At 38.1% G+C, this 19,073-nt stretch overlaps 1 protein-coding gene across 2 annotated transcripts in view; it reads left to right on the top strand.

Moving 5' to 3' along the window:
• LOC110057245 (glutamyl aminopeptidase-like) overlaps positions 1–19,073 on the top strand; it is a 56,293-nt gene that overhangs the window by 25,614 nt on the left and 11,606 nt on the right. For both annotated transcript variants that reach the window (XM_089276112.1, XM_089276107.1), the window contains exons 6-15: positions 266–420; positions 5,069–5,182; positions 9,431–9,565; positions 10,030–10,095; positions 11,231–11,296; positions 13,260–13,441; positions 14,180–14,256; positions 15,970–16,094; positions 16,570–16,625; positions 18,781–18,931. In XM_089276112.1, coding sequence (XP_089132238.1) covers positions 266–420; positions 5,069–5,182; positions 9,431–9,565; positions 10,030–10,095; positions 11,231–11,296; positions 13,260–13,441; positions 14,180–14,256; positions 15,970–16,094; positions 16,570–16,625; positions 18,781–18,931 — 1,127 coding nt within the window. The remainder of the gene's footprint in view (positions 1–265; positions 421–5,068; positions 5,183–9,430; positions 9,566–10,029; positions 10,096–11,230; positions 11,297–13,259; positions 13,442–14,179; positions 14,257–15,969; positions 16,095–16,569; positions 16,626–18,780; positions 18,932–19,073) is intronic.

Below are 19,073 nucleotides of genomic sequence, written 5' to 3'. Positions count from 1 at the left end.
ATCTAATGAACAATTCGGTTGCCTGTTTACTTTACCTATTTACCTTGAATACTTTTCTTACCATTAGAGACTGGAAGGCTTCCTACTTCGTATTGTTTAAAGCTTAAGCGACTAGCCATTTTTTGGTTTGCAGTTACTTCTAGGAATTTCCATTTCCATTTATTTTTATATTCCATCTCATCCCCTATCTGGTTAATCACTTGGATATGTTTTGATGTTTCAATGAGCGACTGGTTGTAACTTGAATTCATTTGCAATTTGGCAGACATGATTGCTATACCTGACTTTGCGGCCGGTGCTATGGAAAACTGGGGACTTATCACGTACCGAGAGACCGCGCTATTGTATGAGCCTGGGGCATCGTCCGAATCTAACAAGAAACGTGTAGCTTCAGTTGTATCCCATGAACTTGCTCATCAGGTAAGCCCTGCCTATAGCTGTGCATTATCGATGCATGACGAACTCGGGAAGTTAATTTGGAGAGCACTCATGAGTACCTCGATAATGTACGCTAGAGAATAGCAATCAATCGTAGAAAGTAACTCGCCCTTACAATTTTTAACCTTAAATGTAACTTTTAGTTAGCAGTGCAATTCAGCGTGTCTCTCAATCAGCTCATGATTATATTCTGCTGCAATTAAAACAGATTGTTTTCGAATGATGTGATATTTCAAAATAATTCAAAAATTGCTGAATCGTTGAATAAATCTTTTTCGTTTGCGTGGTGAATTTAGCAGAGAGTTAATTGGTGAAGTATCAATGAATCGCATGAATAAAAGTATCACATCACTGTTCCTTAATATTAAAGAAAGGAATTCAATTAATATTAAAGACAGGAATTCAAGCAGAACTCTTAACCAGTGGTCCCCCTGGAAAAACAAATCCATTCCGTATGAAGAAATTATGTGAACGATCAATGGTTCAGATGGCTTTTTGCCAGAGGAGCGTTTTAGAATCCTGCCTAGGAGTCGTGACTTACATCAAGTCCCGAGTAGTATGAGAAAAGGAAATAAACATCAAGTTGTTTTTATTTGCTCAATGGATGATTTCAAGGCACGTAGCAATCGTATTTCCAACCAAAACCTTTCGGAAACCGCTCAAAATCCTCCAAGATTCTGCGAAACAATACTTTGGCAACATTCGGTGAAAGTTGTGCCTAGTCATATGAGAAGGAAAGATAGAAAACTGGGAAACATTGCGGCTACTCACCAACTGACGTAGAGATTTGTACCGCCATGTTTCTGCTAAACTCGAATTTGTTTTACTCGAAATGTGATATTCAACGAAAGGGTAACAATTCTAAGCTGTTAAGCGCAGTTATTTTCATTAAAACTCGCGTTTCAAAGGAAAAAATCGATTATTGAATCCCGAGATGATTTCAGTGTCACTTCGTGAGATTGTTCCGAAAGCTTCCTAAGAGTCACGGACTGTCTTACTTACTTCTGATGACATACTGGTGACTGGCTAAAGCAATAACCACAGAAACGTGTATCTTGATCTTGACCTCCTTTTGGTCAGATAGCAAATTATTGTCCTGTCATTTCACAGGATACTATCATGCGAAATCCCACATGCTATTTGGCAAGCAATAAGGCCTCACTATGGCTTCCAGTCTACTGGGGCACATTTTCTCGATTTTTCTTGATTTTTCTAACATTATATCCTTGAAAGACGGGACATAAATGAATGACTTTTCTAGCAAGGCAAGTCCCTCCAGGTGGAGTCCCGTGAGTGTTAACTCTCCTTAAATAGAATCTTTATTATTATTATTATTATTATTAATATCATTATCGTTATCGTTATCGTCATCGTTATCGTTATCGTTATCGTTATCGTTATTGTTATTGTTAATTAACACGCGAAGACTTATTCCAGCGGTTAATGTCCTTGATCGAAGATAGTCTTCTTGTTACCAAAAGCAGCATAACCCACCACAATGAAGCCATTAGGGTTGAAGAGAAGCTGAGCCCTACACTCGAAGATTTAGGGGTTTTAACGTGGCTAAGGCTCATACACACCTCCTCAGTGGTCTCTTAAAACAGCAGCGTTATAGCACAGAGGTAAGGTCCAGGACAATAGCATCTTGAAACCTTTTCACTGAGAACCGTCTTAGGCGTATCTGCGTTCATGTCTCGGCCTCATGTTTTGGTATTGGCGGCCATCATTATATTGGGCTGTGTTAAAGCTGCTAAAGTTTACGTCGACGTTGTGGTGTTCTCGTCCCCTTGACGCTGGAGCTAAGCCTTACTACCTTGTTAACCCTTTCACTCCTTGTATTAGCACAAGTGATAAAATTAATTTGTAGATCCTAAGAAATAAATGTGAGTATGTGAAAGTTCGGCCAAAGAGGTTTGATTTGAAAATAGGATTTCGTTGAAATTCAAAAGTTAGTATAATGAATCATCTCATCTTAACCTCGTTGTAGGAGTGAAAGGGCTAACCTAATAAGAAAATGATTGAACTAAGTTTTCTCCAAAGTGGTATTCTGTGTAAAAGAGATAAAAACGATCTGCATAAAATATTTCATTTTCTCTTTTGATAAGGTATCACTTTTCATTTCTTTAGTTGGTCAGGGTATATAAGAACCTTCACGATACACACCTATACCAAGCAGACCGGGGTAACCCCCCCCCCCTCCACCTGCAGGGACGTGCCTTGCTAGAAAAGTCATTCAGTTGTAATGTTATCCCCCTTCTTTCAAGGATGTGCGTCAGTTAATCAAATAAAGACAATTTACCGATCCGTCAGGTGTACCTACTTCCGTGTGTGTTTTGATTGTCAAGGAGCAAAGCCCAGTCTGACAAGGAGAGCTGCATGACACTGACTCCGTGCCAGCTAAATGACTGGGCTTACTGCTGTACATGGCACTCTGCAATGTCTGAGATTGTCTCACTTGTTTTTATACCGATAAACAATTGCATTTAATTTGCTTAAAAAGATCTAAGGAATAAAATAAAAAAAATTAAGGCAACATGTATGACGTTTCGACAACTTCGTGTCATCATTGTCAAATGAATCAATTAAAAATAACGACAAGGCATATTTATAGAAACTAGCAGTAATCGTAGATTAAAGAGTATGTTCGAGTTTTGGTAGGTTTGGTATGTTAAAAAAGCAAACATTCTAGGAACAGCATTTTGTGCCTGAGCTGTTAGGTAGGCGTGAAATTGGCCTTCCTCCAGCAGGAGCGAACACAAATGCATGCGAGAGGGTTTGTTCTCGTTTATACATTTATTACCTAATGTTAGTTACGCCGATCAGTAAAAAACACTGATTGTTTGGTAGACCGCATTTAGTCCGCAGTCCGCGTTTACCTGAGTCCGTTTTTTATACCCAGTCCGTAGTCCGCAGTCCGCAGTCCGCACTCCACGTTTTATACTGACCGTGTAAATCGACACAAACGATGACTGTTTCGTCGGTGAACGAGACGACGTGCTTTTATTACCAAAACTAGGACAATTATTTTGTTTACGAACACGACTTTGCTTTGGGTTTCCGAAACAACGAAATGGAGGACATGTTGGTGTACCAAAGCAATCCTGTGGGAGTTGAACTCTTTTCCTATGTAAACACTTTCGTTGGGTTTATGTTACATAATTTGCGCTTAAAAATCTAGGCCAGCGAAGTGAAACTACACATTTTCTCGTTTGATTTATTCAGTGGAAAGCAGCGTTGGTCGAAGAGAAGAGGGTACACAACAAGCAGCCAAACCACAGCTTTCTGTTCGCACGGAAAGTCGTACACATTTCGTGAACACATGTCTGCAAGGTTTTTAAATGCCATTAACACTGACTTCGAACTTTAAATAAACCACTTATCCGCTACAGTCCACAATAAGCTGCCTCGATACTCGAAAGTCCGTAATATTGCAACACACTCAAAAGAAAGCACACGGGCGAACATGGAGATGACGTCATTCGCCCCTGAAGAATTTTTTTTGGGGGGGGGGGGTGCTAAATTGGCGTCCATAGAAATATACATACACAAAAACTCGAATTTTTCTGCATTACCTGATTAGGACTGAGTTCTCTCAAACGCAATTAGGATGTGAGGAAATAAATTTGCGAAGGTGACATGAAAGCAACAGGTAAAACGTTTCGTGCGAATGAAATCCGCTTGCGTGTTCGATGTCGGTCTTTTGTTCTTAATCCACAGCTTTTCAAAGATAAAACATTCGAGTTTGCCTCAGCATCTCCTTATGACTATAAAGTTCTTAATTAACCCTTTGAATACCAAACTTTAGCCAAAAAATACCGTTTTTAACCGTTTAGTCAGACTTTTTAGCTGCCATGACGCTAAATAAGCCTAAGTTTTGCTAAGAAAGCTTTTTTTTACTAAAAGGAGAGATTTTTCGAGGATTAGGCACAAAATTGAGCAAAATTTCAATTCCGGGCATGCCCATAAGCCAATTTTTTTTTTTTTCTTTTTTTGCCATTAACCGTTCTCAATTTTGTTTGTTGCCCTCTTTCCTTTCTGTTTTTCTCGGCCCTTTTACACTGCCTACCTTTTGCGTTGTATGTTTTTTCTGGCTGCCATGAAAAGTTGGATGTTAATTACGGGCGAAGCCTAAAAATGGACCTTGATCAATCACAGGCGTAGTGGACCATTTTACCACCGTTTTTGCACCAAAACTGATAACGTTGTTTTTGGATTTGCGACGTCGGAATGTCGTCGATATCTAAACCTGACCATTGTGCGGAAAGGCCTAGCCTAGTACTACTATCTGCTCATCAATAATATCTGATGACATTTAAATTGACATCACAAGTGGTACAAAGAGCACGACCATTAAGTGGCCGTATATAGCCACTTGGGCGTCAAAGGGTTAAGTTGTCGGGTGTTAAGCCGTGTTCGGCCTTGAAACGTTTTCAAAAGAATTTTTAACGACAAGCGACAGTCATTTTTTCAGAGACGAGCATGGAATAGCAATGACCGTGTTAGTGTATGGATACCTGATCTAAATTACCACATAGTTTTACGATTTAATTGCTCTGTTTTCTCCTAAGTTTTAGTCTCGATTGAGAAGATATTAAAAGCACTTTTTATAACCCATTTTTCTTTTTTTCAGTGGTTTGGTAATCTAGTTACCATGGCTTGGTGGGATGACCTGTGGCTTAACGAAGGATTTGCCAGTTTTGTAGAGTACTATGGAGTCAATGCGACAGAACCTGACTGGAAAATGGTAATTAATTGCTGTGCGTGTCTTAGTGCTCCACAGATAGATGAACCGCCATCAAAGCTCTAATACATATTTTTCTAAATTTTACCAACAAACCGTTAGACAAAGCTACCCTAGGTGTAATAACTAGTAGTATATTGAGGTGACGTAAGCCAGCCACCTTGAGGACGTTCGCGTTAATTGTTTTATCCTTTCTGCGCACGCAAATTCACATGCCACGCCATGCGTCGATGCGCGCCAAGTAATAAAATGAGCAATGATAGGGCAAGTGGCCATTGCTATAGCTTTGGCTGGATTTAACGATCTTGGACGTTCGGTGACCCCTATTTTTCTATTGATGGATCATTTTCTCTACCAATTTTCTACGTTTAGCGAAGAAATGAAGAAAATCTATCGACTAGAAGTTTGATTTTTTTGCAAAACGCACCATCAAATTCCGTTCTTTTTAGCTCTACGTTAATCTGTGCGACGGTGTCAAATGCCTCTTGAGAGGTTAAGGTCACTGTCGACCTTCAAAGGCCTGTTTTGTAAAAAACTATTTTTTACACCGAATTCAAGACTTCTACTTTACCTGAATATTCAAAAAATATTATTTGGCCACTGTTCTCATCCGCGGAGAAAAAGAAAGAAAAAAGAAAGAAAAAAATTTTCCATGGCTTCTTTTGCATATCGCTTACGTCTTGCAATTTCTCGCAGAGAAATCTTCGCTTTTGTTGATTGTTTTCGTCCCTTGTTAGGTGATAGACTAAGCGATTTTGCACGGTCTTCGAGTTTCCACATTTGAACGCAAGCGTAAATCGCAAGCGAATGTTTGTCGATGCCCTGCTCTAGCTTCTTCTGGCACAGAAGTTGATTGCCGGCGAATTTAATCACTGATATCGGGCAAGGTAGCTTCTCCAAACGCTCCTATCCTCTGCTGCGAAGAGTGTTTTTCCATACTTTTCCGATGAATTACGCGTTTAGTTCAAAAAAAAGAAATGTGTAAATATCCGCATACACAAAGGCTGGTAATTCAGTTGAGCATGTACGGTAATTTTTGCGTTTTTAGGCTTGCGCATGCCTATCAAAACAAAAATAGCAAAGTATATTTTATTTTCGGATTTACAGTTTATTAGCTTTACAGTGATATATAGTTAACCGTGGTTTTCTCTAAAGCAGCGCGTAAAAAAAGCATTTTCCGGGAGGTACCCCTGAAGGTCTAGAGTGACCTTAAGTTTTGTGAAAAAGTTGGTAACATTTGAAATTATTTACCAACAGACCTACTTCTACTAAATACGACTAAGATCTTTCGTCTCCGTTGACTCACCCTCGATATTTTTAACTATAAACCCCTGTAGACTATGCTGAATAACGTGCGCCAATTTTTCAAAATCAGGGTAGTTTTCCACACGCTTTATCTCTGAAACGAAGTTGGTGACCCCCATTTTTTTAAGTAACTCATTAACTGACTGCAAAAAACCTATCGACAAGAAATTTTCGCGCGAATATCCTTAAATGAGGCGCCATTATTTCCTCTCGAATTCGTAAAGCCAACATGTTTTAATCACCTAAGCATTGTGATCTATTGCTAGTCGAATACGTAAAGTTCTACCAAGAATTATTAACTGCGACCAAATCGGCTTTATGAAAAGAACGATTTATTGGAGAGAACATTAGGCTATTGGATAGTATTATAAATTACACAAATACCGAACAAATTCCTGGCCTTTTATGAAATGTGTCTAAATAAAGTACTTACTTACTTACTCACTCACTCACTCACTCACTCACTCACTCACTTACTTACTTACTTACTTATTTGTCGACTTCGAGAAAGCCTTTGATAGTGTAGAGTGGATCGGAATTTTATCGAGAAGACCCTAAAATATTACAACTTTGGACCATCCTTGATTCCGTGGATGAAATTATTCTACACTGATAATAGCAGCTGTATCCAAAACAACGGCTGGGCCTCGGTGTTCTTCACATTAAGTCGTGGTTTAAGACAGGGCTGTCCGCTTTCCCCATATTTGTTCATTCTATGCGGAGAAATGTTAGTTAGCCCAGTAAGAAATGGCAAAGAGGTTCATGGAATCATGATCTTGGGAACCCGGTGCAAAATTTCGCTATACGCAGATGACACGACAATGATCTTAGGTGGCTCACAATCCTCATTTCAAGAACTCTATACTTGTTTGACGCATTTGGCTCTATGTCCGGCTTGAAAGTTAATTATGATAACGCGGAAGCCCTCTGGATCGGCTCATTCAAATAGGCTAAAGGAAAAGGTTACGCCTTAGGAGTCTGGTTTTCGACTTAAGAAGAGGACGCTTTTTACGTTAACTTTTCCGAAAAAATCGAGAGAATAAAAAACATCCTAAACAGCTGGTCTGCTAGAAAATTAACTCTTGTAGGTAAAATCGCGATCACAAAATCTTAAGCCGTATCTCAAATTGTGCATGTTCTATCCTCTTTCTCAGCGCATCAGGGTGCGCTTAAAGAAATTAATACCCTATTGTATGATTTTCTCTGGAATAGTAAAGGGGACAAATCAAAATCAAAAGGACAGAAATTATCAATGATTATGATAAAGGAGGACTCAAGATGATAGATACCCAAAGTTTTAGTAAATCTCTGAAAAGGAAGTGGTATGAAGTTACTTAAATGACGACAATCCTGGTAAATGGAAGCTTTTCGTAGAATTCCACCTCCAGAAGTACGGAGGAAAAATATTGTTTTTAAGTTACCTTAAACCGCGGGATGTTCCTCAGCTTAATCTAAGAGATCCTTTCTTAACAGAAATTATAGAACACTGGACTATTTTGAACCACAGAGAGAAAAACCTTGATTTCACATCCATGGATATGTGGCACATCTCACTGATTAAAATAGATAACCGACCTTTCTTCTATACATCTTGGCTTAATGTAGGGGCAAAAGAGGTTAGAGATCTACTTAATCAAGATCAGACCTTCTTAAGCTGTAATGCATTTGTCGCTAAGCATAACATTAAAACCAACCTGTCTTGAGTATTTTAATGTAACTGCAGCCTTAAAACAATTCAGGAAAGTATGCTCACCTGCCTTAGATAACCCATCTACAAATAACATAGCGAGCCAGCTGTCATACTCAAATATTAACAAAGAATCTTACAGACGCCTTTTGCAAGACAAAGCCTCCACACCATTAGAGAGCCAAGTAAAATGGCCTTCTGAAGGGGACATAGTAGGAAATTCCGCCGTTAATTGGCGTAACTCTCACTATGTGCCATTCCTCTGTACAAGAGAAACAAAGCCCAAAGTATTCCAGTTTACGTTTCTGCATAGACGAATAGCGACAGATGATTTTCTCTGCAAGATAGGAATAAAACAAGTGGACTCTTGTTCCTTCTGCGGGGAAACTACTGAAACTTTGGTCCATCTGTTTTGGAACTGCAAACATACCCAAGCACTTTGGAAAAAATTACTTGAACGGATTTCCAAAAAATTTGAAACTCTTGAATACTTTTTTTCTCTCCCTCTTTCTGCCTAGGTTAAGTTGAAAATGTATCGAAAGCACTTCTACACCACCTGCTCCTTATTGCTAGACATTACATATACACCTGTAAATTAAAGAACTCCATACCTAAGCTCAATATATATATACGTATACAACTTCTGTTAACCTCCGTGAAAATTGAAAAGAAAATAGCTCTAGATAACAGCACCCTTAACTCTGCTAAAAGGAATTTTACTACCTTAAAAAAGTGAAAGAACAAGTTTGAATGTCTCATTTATGAAATGTTTTTTATTAATAATCTGAGACCAAGTCTCAATGTACAGGCAGACTCAATTCATGGGAAGGTTTTTAATCACTTTTAATTATGTTATTCTTGCATACATTTTATTGTTCTTACCACCCTTTTTTACATTTTCATACTTTACATACTTTTACTTCTTTGTTTTATATTTATACTTATGCAAAAAAAATTTATCTTCACTTTTAAGCTTGATAATGACCGAAGTTGGGTCGAAACGTCGCGCGCTTTTACCATTAGTTTTTACTTCAAATTGACATAAATTTTTATAGCTTTTATATGCCTTGATATTTTAACGATGTCTTATTTCTAGTCTAGATGCACGACCCCACCAGCTCTGCTGATTATTCCATCGTGTTAAAATAAAGTTGCTCAGTTCGGTTAAATTAAAACACTTTAGAATCGTATAAACTTTAAACGGTGTTGAAAGCTTCACATATCATGTTTTACTTCACGTAACATCTGTCTTTCCTCAGCTGGACGGATTTGTGGTGGCTGATATGGTGTCAGCATTTACTCTTGACGGCTTAGCAAACTCCCATCCAATTAAAGTTCCTGTAAATCATCCAGATGAAATCAATGAAATATTTGACTCCATTTCATACAACAAGGTACGTTTTTGTCTCGCCCCATCTTTTATTGTTGCTCCAGATTAGGTAAGTATTTACATTTGCAGGAGTCACAGCGTTTCCAGAGAGTGATTAATGAAAATTGCTTACCTTTTTATCTCAGTCCGGAAGATAATTTGCCCAATAAATTGGCTCCATACAAATCGAGTTCGAGACGCTCGACTCTCTTAGACTCAACTGTTGTTTAATTATCACGTTTATTCAATTCATAACTTTTTAGCCGTCCACGATAGAAAAACTGACATGTTTAATTGTACGTGTTCCTCTACAAAACAAGTTGTTAATGTTCAAAGCCCGTAAGGTGGGGATTCGCCCTCCCGTTTAGATATGAGTTAAAATGTGCTTTTATTCAACGTGCGTGTTATATGGGATACACGTAAACCGTCAAGTCATCCCTCCGTGCTGCTTTTACATTATTTGAAAATAAACGTTTTTTATCTTTGCAGGGAGCATCAATCATTCGTATGCTTCAGTTTTATCTTGGAAGAAAAGTCTTTTTGCAAGGCTTAACAGTAAGTATGACAAGTCTATTTTTGGGAGTTGGTGAAGGACTGTGGACTAAATGCGGCTTACCGACTGCAGTCCGTGTTTTATTTTGACCGGTCGTAACTAATATTACGTAATACATGTATAAACAAATCCTCTCTTATGCACGTGCCTTTTGATCAATTCATTTGTTTTCGCCCCTGCTAGAGGGAGGCCAATTTCACGTCTACCTAACAGCTCAGGCATAAAATGCTGTTCCTATATTTTTTTTGTTTTATTAACATACCAAACCTACCAAAACTTGAACGCACTCTTTAATCAATGATTACTACCGTAGTCGTGGCTTGTATAGATTTGCAATTATGGTTTGTTTCCTCGCTTTCAGGAGATAATACTGCTGTTGCTGCTTTATAAAAAAATAAATCTTACAGCTTCCAGTTGCACGAGTACAAACCGTAAGAAATCTCGCAGATAAGCACAGAGTTCACGATAAATCTGACAAAATCATCTTTAATGGTGCCCACATACTTTCGAACGACTGAACGCAAGGGCTCAGGCGAAATTTCACCGAAGCAAGAGATAAACTCGAACTGTTGCAGTGTTCAGCGACTGGCTGACTACTGAGATTTTGTTATTTGCAGATCGCCCATATTCAAAATTGTTGTCACGCTATTGTAAGAATTCGCTACAGCTATTTATCCTCTGGTTTGGGAAAATACATTTTGAAAATGAAGTGTATTGGAAAGAACACAAGAAAGCGCTACAAAAACTTTGGAGCCAGACGTTTCCCTTACCACAAGGCTAAAGCTTCTCCTGAGACTGTCATGCTGTTGGCGTGTAATACGAATAGTACTTAATAAGTGATAAATACAATATTCGTGTCCTATCTGCCTAGGAAGAATATATAATTTTCGTTTTCAGGTTTTGATGTAACTCCAGTAATGCAATCAAGTAGTCCCGCTGGTGATTTCGTTTGAAAATAATAGAACTATATTATTTATCGGGGGTTACAGAGCTGAGTGGTGTATTTTTATTGGATCCGTTCCTTTTTAGTTGTTAACGAATTTTGTGCGATAAGTGATATCAAAAGGTATGGGCGTTGTCTCTTCATCGTGTCTTACTATTTATTGACTTGGTTGCTTATTTTCATATGTCTTTTAGAATTACCTGAACAAATATCGGTATGGAAATACAGTGACTGATGACTTGTGGAATGCTCTTGAACAGGCAAGCTTTTAATTATTGAATGGGTTACCGGTTGCTGAACAAACTTTCAGTTGAACCAATAGAATTCATCAGGACAAGACATGTTAAGCAAAATTCATGAATTCTAAGGAGCTCGGTGAAACGTAACCGTTTTCCAAGGGGAACCTTTATTTATTTATTTATTTTATTTATTTATTTATTTATTTACTCTTTCATTTACGGACAACAAAACACTGCTGAGGCTATTTGCAATACAAAATAGTAAAAACTAATAAAAGACAATTAGGTTTCTAGCATTACTTACAATATTGTCATTACACTTTTTACAAATGCTAATACAGTTCTGATTAGTACACAATAGTTTACAATGTTTTTTGACACCTTTTTATAGCTCAAAATACAACATAATTTACAAGCACAATACTTTAATACTAAAACTAACGCACTCTAACTAGTAACACTGAAAATTGACGCTAATATCATTACATTACATTACATTACATTACATAACATTACATTACATTACATTACATTACATTACATTACATTACATTACATTACATTACATTACATTACTGAAGTTTACAGGATTCACAATACGGAACAAACTATATTTTACATGTAGTACAGAAACTCGGAAAAATATAAACATGACACCAAATGCAGAGAGTGGTCCACTTAGCTTTGCATTTCTGCAGATAGAGTTTTTTAATTAACTTACTCTACCCTAACCCATTTGTCTTTCACATTTGATTGTACTTTCCAGTTAGGCAAGAAAGACCTTTAAGCTCGGAGTGTCTGACTGATTTCTTGCAACATGTTTATGATACTTACCAATAAGAATTTAATGATTTAATGCGTAAAATCGTTCTATAAATTCATTTGTCAGTACTACCACTAGCAACCTTTGTTTGGGAAAAGGGTAAAAAGGCCCCTTGGGGTTATTTTTAGGTCTGGGAATGAGCATAAAGGCTCTTTGGGGTTAGTTTCAGGTTTGGGAAAAGGGCAAAAAGGTTCCTTGGGGTTAGTTTTAGGTTTGGGAAAAGGGTAAAATTACCTAACCCTACCCCTAGCCCATTTGTCTTTTATATTTGATAGTACTTTCCAGTAAGGTAAGAAAAACCTTTAAGCTCGGAGTGTCTGACTGAGTTCTTGCAACATGTATATGATGCGTACCAAAAAGAAGTTAATGATTTAATGCGTAAAAGCCGGTAAAATTTCAGCGTGATTGGGATTAATATTGTCGGAACGCTTGGTGTTCCACCGCATCATAACTTCTTTTCAAAAGACTTCAACTTCATGGCACTCAAGAAACGTATGAACAAGGGGTTCATTTTGGAAGAGACAGTTTTCGCATTATATTGCGGTTCTTCTTGTATCTTCATTTTATTGAGGGAGTTATTGGTGGGTGTGAGGTTATGTATAATTTTAAAGTGAAAGCGTCTCAATTTATTCTCAACGATGACTGTAAAAGGAAGTTCATTGATAGCCTTCACTTTTGAAACTTGTTTTCTAAGATTGATTTCAACAATGGGAGGGGGGAAGTAGCATCAAAGGAGCTGTATAGGACGGTATCGCTATTTTAAAGAGACTTGAAGGGTTCACTAGCTACCACGCTGCACAATGTTACCAAGGATCGCTCTTCCAATCTTTAGGAGTTGCCGTAAAAACACTAGCGTAATCGAGAAAAGTACAGCGAACTCTGAATTTACATTTGAAATTTTCCAACGAAAGGAACTGACGATAGGTGTCAAGTAGGTCCCTAACTTTCAAAATGCCTTTATTAACCCATGTTTTGTAATAAATTGTCTTTGCATGGTCAACTTGTTGCGCATTTGTGGAAGCTCCCATTTTGGGAATTGTTTCGCAAGACGTTGGACGCATAACAACTCAGGACCCTGTTCTCACTTAAAGGTCTTTTTTCCCAGCTTGTTGAAAAACAACTAAACATCCTCTAAACTTGTATTGTTTTGTTTATTTGAAGGAGAGTTGTGCTCAAGGTAGTTGTAAACGCGTCAAGCAAATGATGGATACCTGGACTCTTCAAATGGGCTACCCAGTGTTGAATATCAAAAACAAAGGGAATAACAAATATGAGGTGTTTCAGGAGAGGTTTCTTTATGACCGAGATGCCAATGTTACTACAAAATATAAGAGCGAATTCAAGTAAGAACATTTATTACAGCAAAAATGGTAATGATAATCTATAATTCTGGCGCGGGTTGTCCAAAGGGTGAATAAATGTTGAAAAACCATACATATTAGACGAATAGCCTAATTCAGCCCTTGTCAAACTCATTAATAATTCATCAAGTTTAACGAAGGAAATCGTGACCATGACCGTGTTGGGATATCTGATCTTAACTAACATAGATTTTTACGATTTCATTTCTCCGTTTTCTCCTTAGTTTTAGTTTCGACTGAGTTGTTGCATCAAACACTCATGACCGTGTTTCACCACATCTTCAAGCAACTCTAAACTTCGCTTCGCGACGTGCTTTCAACCCTCTTCTCGGTGTTTGGAAGTGTGGTCAAACATGGCCTTTCGTGTTTGATGTATTACTTGAACAAATGAACCTAGTATCTTAAACAAGGCGACTTTAATCAAGTATTAACTCAACGCCCTCCATGACTTTATGCATTCAAATCTCAAAGAATTGACAATTTTTGTACAGCATCGCTTGAAATGGCGATTAACAAGGCTATTTACTGATTAATAATGAGAAGAAAATTAAGGTCTACGCAAGGCTAAAACCAGTCTCGTGGCTTCTGCTGTTAAAGCGTAACTGTGATTTTGCCGAATAAGACGACAAGCACCTCAAACGAGGGGATTAAAACTCATTCTGTAGAGCACAATTTTAGATAACTCTCATATATTTACCATAATTTAATCTTATTTTACAGCTACAAGTGGGTTGTACCATTTACATATCGCACAGATGATTCCAGCCTTAAATCCAAGCCTTTGAATATGACTTCAGGTGAGAAATCATTTGTCAGCTTAAAACGCCAATTATAATTATGACCAGCATTTTCGGTTTTCTGAGGAAGGGGAGAGTGAGGCGGTTGTCTTAAAGGCGAGTGGCTATATATTTAACTTTTTTTGTTGGGTGGCATATATTTCTCTTTTTTCAATTCAATAAAGGAAAATGACACTCGACAATTTGCATAATACACTGTTGTTGCTACATTTTCACCGAAACAGAACTGAATCAGTAATTCAGCAATTTTAGCTATTATGTGCGGTTACACGAGGCACTTTTACCGTGGTAAAAACTACATTTAGTACGTGTGACGGACATTTCCCGTGGTAAATTGTCCACTGTAAGTACCCAGGGATACGTCAAGACGATCACACGAAGCGCCCATGACATTTAACGTGGCAGGATTTTGGGCAATGTTGTGAGTATCTTGTGTATTTCAGGTAGCCTCTCAACCTGCTTGTTAGACCGGTTATTTTAGCAACGGCTAAAACTGAAAATCCTTCGAAGAAATTGGAAAATGGATACTAAACTGCTGTTCAATGGATTTCGCGTTAGCTGAAACGAGACCCGAGAATTACTAATGGAAGTAGAACGAAGATCAACCTGGATCGTCCAGCTTTGTACTCTATTCTGCATATCAGAATTTCACCCTAATATGCTCCCTCTGAAAGTTCGCCAAATTTAAGCTGTTCTAGCTCTGAGGGCATTGTAAATAAACTGAGATGCGTGACACTTTTTTTAATCTTGGCAAACTGCCCAAATCGCGTGTAGCTGCTGGTTAACACGGGAAACTAAAACCCAAGTGAGATTCACCGCGTGAAAATTTACCATGGGAAATGCATTTAGCTTGGTGTTTGTAACCGCACCTATTGTTTGGTGTTTCCTCTATTTTCATTTTTGGGCCAAAACCGGTAATTTTATTTGTTATGGCCTTGCTGCGTACGCATGTACGGACGGACGTATGACCATTACGTGACAACCAAATTTTTAGCTCGATGGATTCCCAAATTCTGTGAGGTAGGGTGCTCCGATTGTGCGCCTTCGACTCCCAGGAGCTCCGTTATAAGTAGAGAAGTCTGCATTCAAAAATGCAGAGCCAATTCGAATTTAATCAGCCGTTTCGAGTTCATTCAGACGCCGTATTTCACATGAACTTCATTCATTGAATTCGATTCGGCTCATGTGAAGTACGGCGTCTGAACCGTGCCTCAGTATATTTTTATGAAGGGATTCTTCCTTAAAATCTTTTTCGTAAAATTCGTTTTGTCAAGAGGTTCTTTGGGTTTAATTCTTCCAGCCTACCAGTTAGCACTTATAAACGTCAATTAGAATTTTGAGGTACTCTGATTTTGGATCGTAATTACATTGGAACAAGAAATCTCGTCCACCTTTGGTTAACTTGGAATCAAGGAGGGTGCACCCATAGGTGTCAGGAGTTTGTGAGCGCTCTTTACCCTGTCTATCAAGTCGATCATCAATGATTTAAGTCGCCGGCGAATGTGACTAGCCACTTCTTTAATTTTAACTGGCTTGGTGTTCTGAATAAAGGAGAACAAATTGCTATTATTTAATTGCACTTGGCTGCTTCTTTGAGAATAGGGTTGGTTTAATGGCCTGGGGAAAGGGCTGGCAGCCAGCGAGTTAGGTTTCTACCCTCAGTCAAGGCTAGATATCAAAACTAGTTTCCTTTTATCCACCTGTGTTTTTCAGTTGAGGTTGACTGGGATGGTACAGGCTGGATCAAAGGTAACGTAGGTCAAACAGGATTTTACAGAGTCAATTATGAACAACTGCAGTGGGATCAGCTGATAAACCAACTGGACAAAAACCACATGGTTAGTAAACTTGACTTTACCGAGCTTATTGATGTTCTTGTTTGTGTTTCATATATCTCATGAACACCCTTGTTGACACTTTAAGCATCCCCTTATATTTACACTTACATGCAACGCTCTTCTCTGACAACTCGTCAACAGCAGTCCTCAGCATCGAATCTGGTGGGAAAAATGCGCAACGTAGATTGTGGTATATTTGATTGATCTGCATTAAGACATAAGAATAAAACATATATAAATTTCGCTACTGGTTATATTGCGGATTTTTGGGAATTAGATCTTTGCACTGTAAGGGTTTTCAGTCAGTCCATTTGTTATCATAGTTTAGCTGCTGTATGTACGCGTGAGGCCAGGAGTAACGTCTTGTACTGTGTTGGTTCTATTATTCTCTTAAAGGGTATATAGCCATTAATGTGAGAAATTAGATACGAGTGTTGCCACTTGCATGTTGATGTTGTTTTAAAATATTTTATAGAAACTTCACCTAACCGATCGTGCAGGATTGATAGATGATGCTTTTAATCTTGCCAGGTAAATAATTTACCAGAATTATCAGTTATTGACAATAGCATTATGTCTATGTAGGTATTGAAAACCGGAAAATAGCCATTAATAGTATTCAGTTCCGGTATGCTAATTTTTGTTTAAGTTCTATTAATGTGACATCCTGGATACGGTTTATTTACTGTGCGTGCCATTCTCGACCCCAGACCTTCGCTTTTGGATTAAGCATGACACGAAGTTCTGAGGAACTTTAATCGAACGTAGCCAAATTCTGGCTACATTGGCCACACAGCACATGCTTTGTTGAAAACCAAATAAGTGCTGCTGGATTTACTATGTACTCTCTTTTGCTCAACCTTTTTTTTTTCTACATTATGAATTGATGCTGTCAAATTTATTTAATTTTCAAAATTGTTAAAACATTCTTCGACATTTTCTCGAGCTTCATTATTTTGACACAGAATTCTAAAATTTTAGCGTTGCCATAATCATGTGGTTTAAAGAATCGAGTTCGTCTAAAATCCAGTTCATTTTTTTTTTTTTTTTTTTTTTTTTTTTTGTGAGGAATTGTTTCCTTTCAAAAAGGGACTGCATGGATAATGAAGCGCTTTCATTGTTTCAAATAAAACTAATAAGGACAGACTATTTGCCGGCTTCCCCTGAGCCACTCTCGCCATCAGTCATGCGTAAAAAAGAATAGCTCTGGGGTCGAGAATGCTGCGCGCGAGAGAGTTCTAAAAGGTACTATGAGCTATTAGGTGATAATCAGTTCATGCGCATGGAGGGCCAAAAAGCTAGCCTGCATGCAGACGTTCTTTCGTGGAGTAGAAGGCTAAGAGCGTAAGTCAATTCTTTCATTCCTAGAGAACAATATGAAATCAGATTTAAGAAATAGAATTGGTTTTACTTTTCCTATATTCTTCAAAAGTTTGATCAGTCAAAAAGACTTTTTTCATTAAAACCGCGCTTATCCAAGATAATCTCTTTTCTGCTTAGCGACTATTCAAAGTGTGAATACAAATTGCTGCCCCAAACACAGAAAAGCAATTTCTACTTCACCTAAATAATCTCATTTCCCAGGCAGGAAAATTACGTAATAAAGAAAAAGTGTATTTTATTCTGAAATGAAGTTACCCTGCTAAAAGGGGTTTCTACCTGTAAGCTCAATAATGGGTCAAATTTGGCACAGGTCCCATTTTGTGATGTCATCCTCTAAAACTAAAACTTCCGACAGGGGCAATTACGTCGTCCCACGGTAAGAAAAATTATGTAATCAACGCCCTAACATCCTTATGCACACCACCCTGGGAATGACATTACCCCGCAGGTGAGTACGGCGCCATGAGTGCCCCTACGCCCTAACGCATGCGCTGTCTGTTTCCTACTACTCTTGATGGGTATGTTATGCTCTCAAACTTCGTTACATAAAAAATGACGAAATACAATGAAGTTACCTTGTATTCCTTTTGTCATCGACGATGAAATCTGTTGGGCTTAATTCAACACAATTAAGTAATTAATCGTAATTATTTATATACCATACGTGACGGTGCCTTTCGTTATTTTCGTTTTTTCGTTATCAATTATAAAGCAGAGCAAGATAACTTTTGGCAGACATAATTGTAAATTAAATAACCTCCGTGCGCAGTATTGCTGCGTGACCAACCCCAATAAAATTTACCCTCTCCCTCGATATAACTACTCTTGACAATTTCTGCATTACAGATCCTACATACATACAATGTACATCCTAGCAGTGTACTTTCAGCATTATGCCACAAATAAACCTACTTCGCCACCACTGCCCTGTAACATGATAGTTATAACATTCGACCAACGTTAGGGAAGTCATGGGTTCGTTTCCCGTGGGTGACGTTCTAGTTCTAGTGTCAGGAGGAGCATAATTTATTTAAAACTGCCCTAACTGATGATTTGAAGATAAACGTTTCAACCTGCTGGACTGCAGAGCGTTTATACTGCCGCCGGACAATTTTTCTTTTAACAATCATCTCGCGCTAACGTGTCCAGGAACGGGTTTATCGAAGTGGTGTGGCTGAAAGTATTGCTGGTTAGCTTTTCTGCTTTAACTGTGGGTGTTGTTTATTGTCTTTTTAGTCTTTAAATCTTAGGACAACTTGTGGGTTGCAAATAATTAACACCTGGTACAATTTTTGTCTTCTAGGGGTGGATACCTCAAGTACACTGTTCCCCTAAACATCACAAAGTACCTAGCGAGGGAGGATGAATATGTACCTTGGGCAGCAGTTAATAACAACTTGGATTTTATAACCACTATCGTGCCCCGGTCTGGCTCCGCGGCTAAGTATTTGGAGGTTTGTGCAGGAAGTTTCAATTTGATACACTTAGCGCATATAGAGGACCCATATACAATAAATATAATTAATTAATCGCGCAGATAAGATATAACATAACTAGAAATAAATAAGCGATTACACAGGCAAGATATGCAATAAA

This window comes from Orbicella faveolata, unplaced genomic scaffold (genome assembly GCF_042242905.1).
Source record: "Orbicella faveolata isolate gen_17 unplaced genomic scaffold, um_ofav_v1 contig_1, whole genome shotgun sequence".
NCBI lineage: Eukaryota > Metazoa > Cnidaria > Anthozoa > Scleractinia > Merulinidae > Orbicella > Orbicella faveolata.
This window is presented reverse-complemented; position numbering and strand designations above follow the sequence as displayed.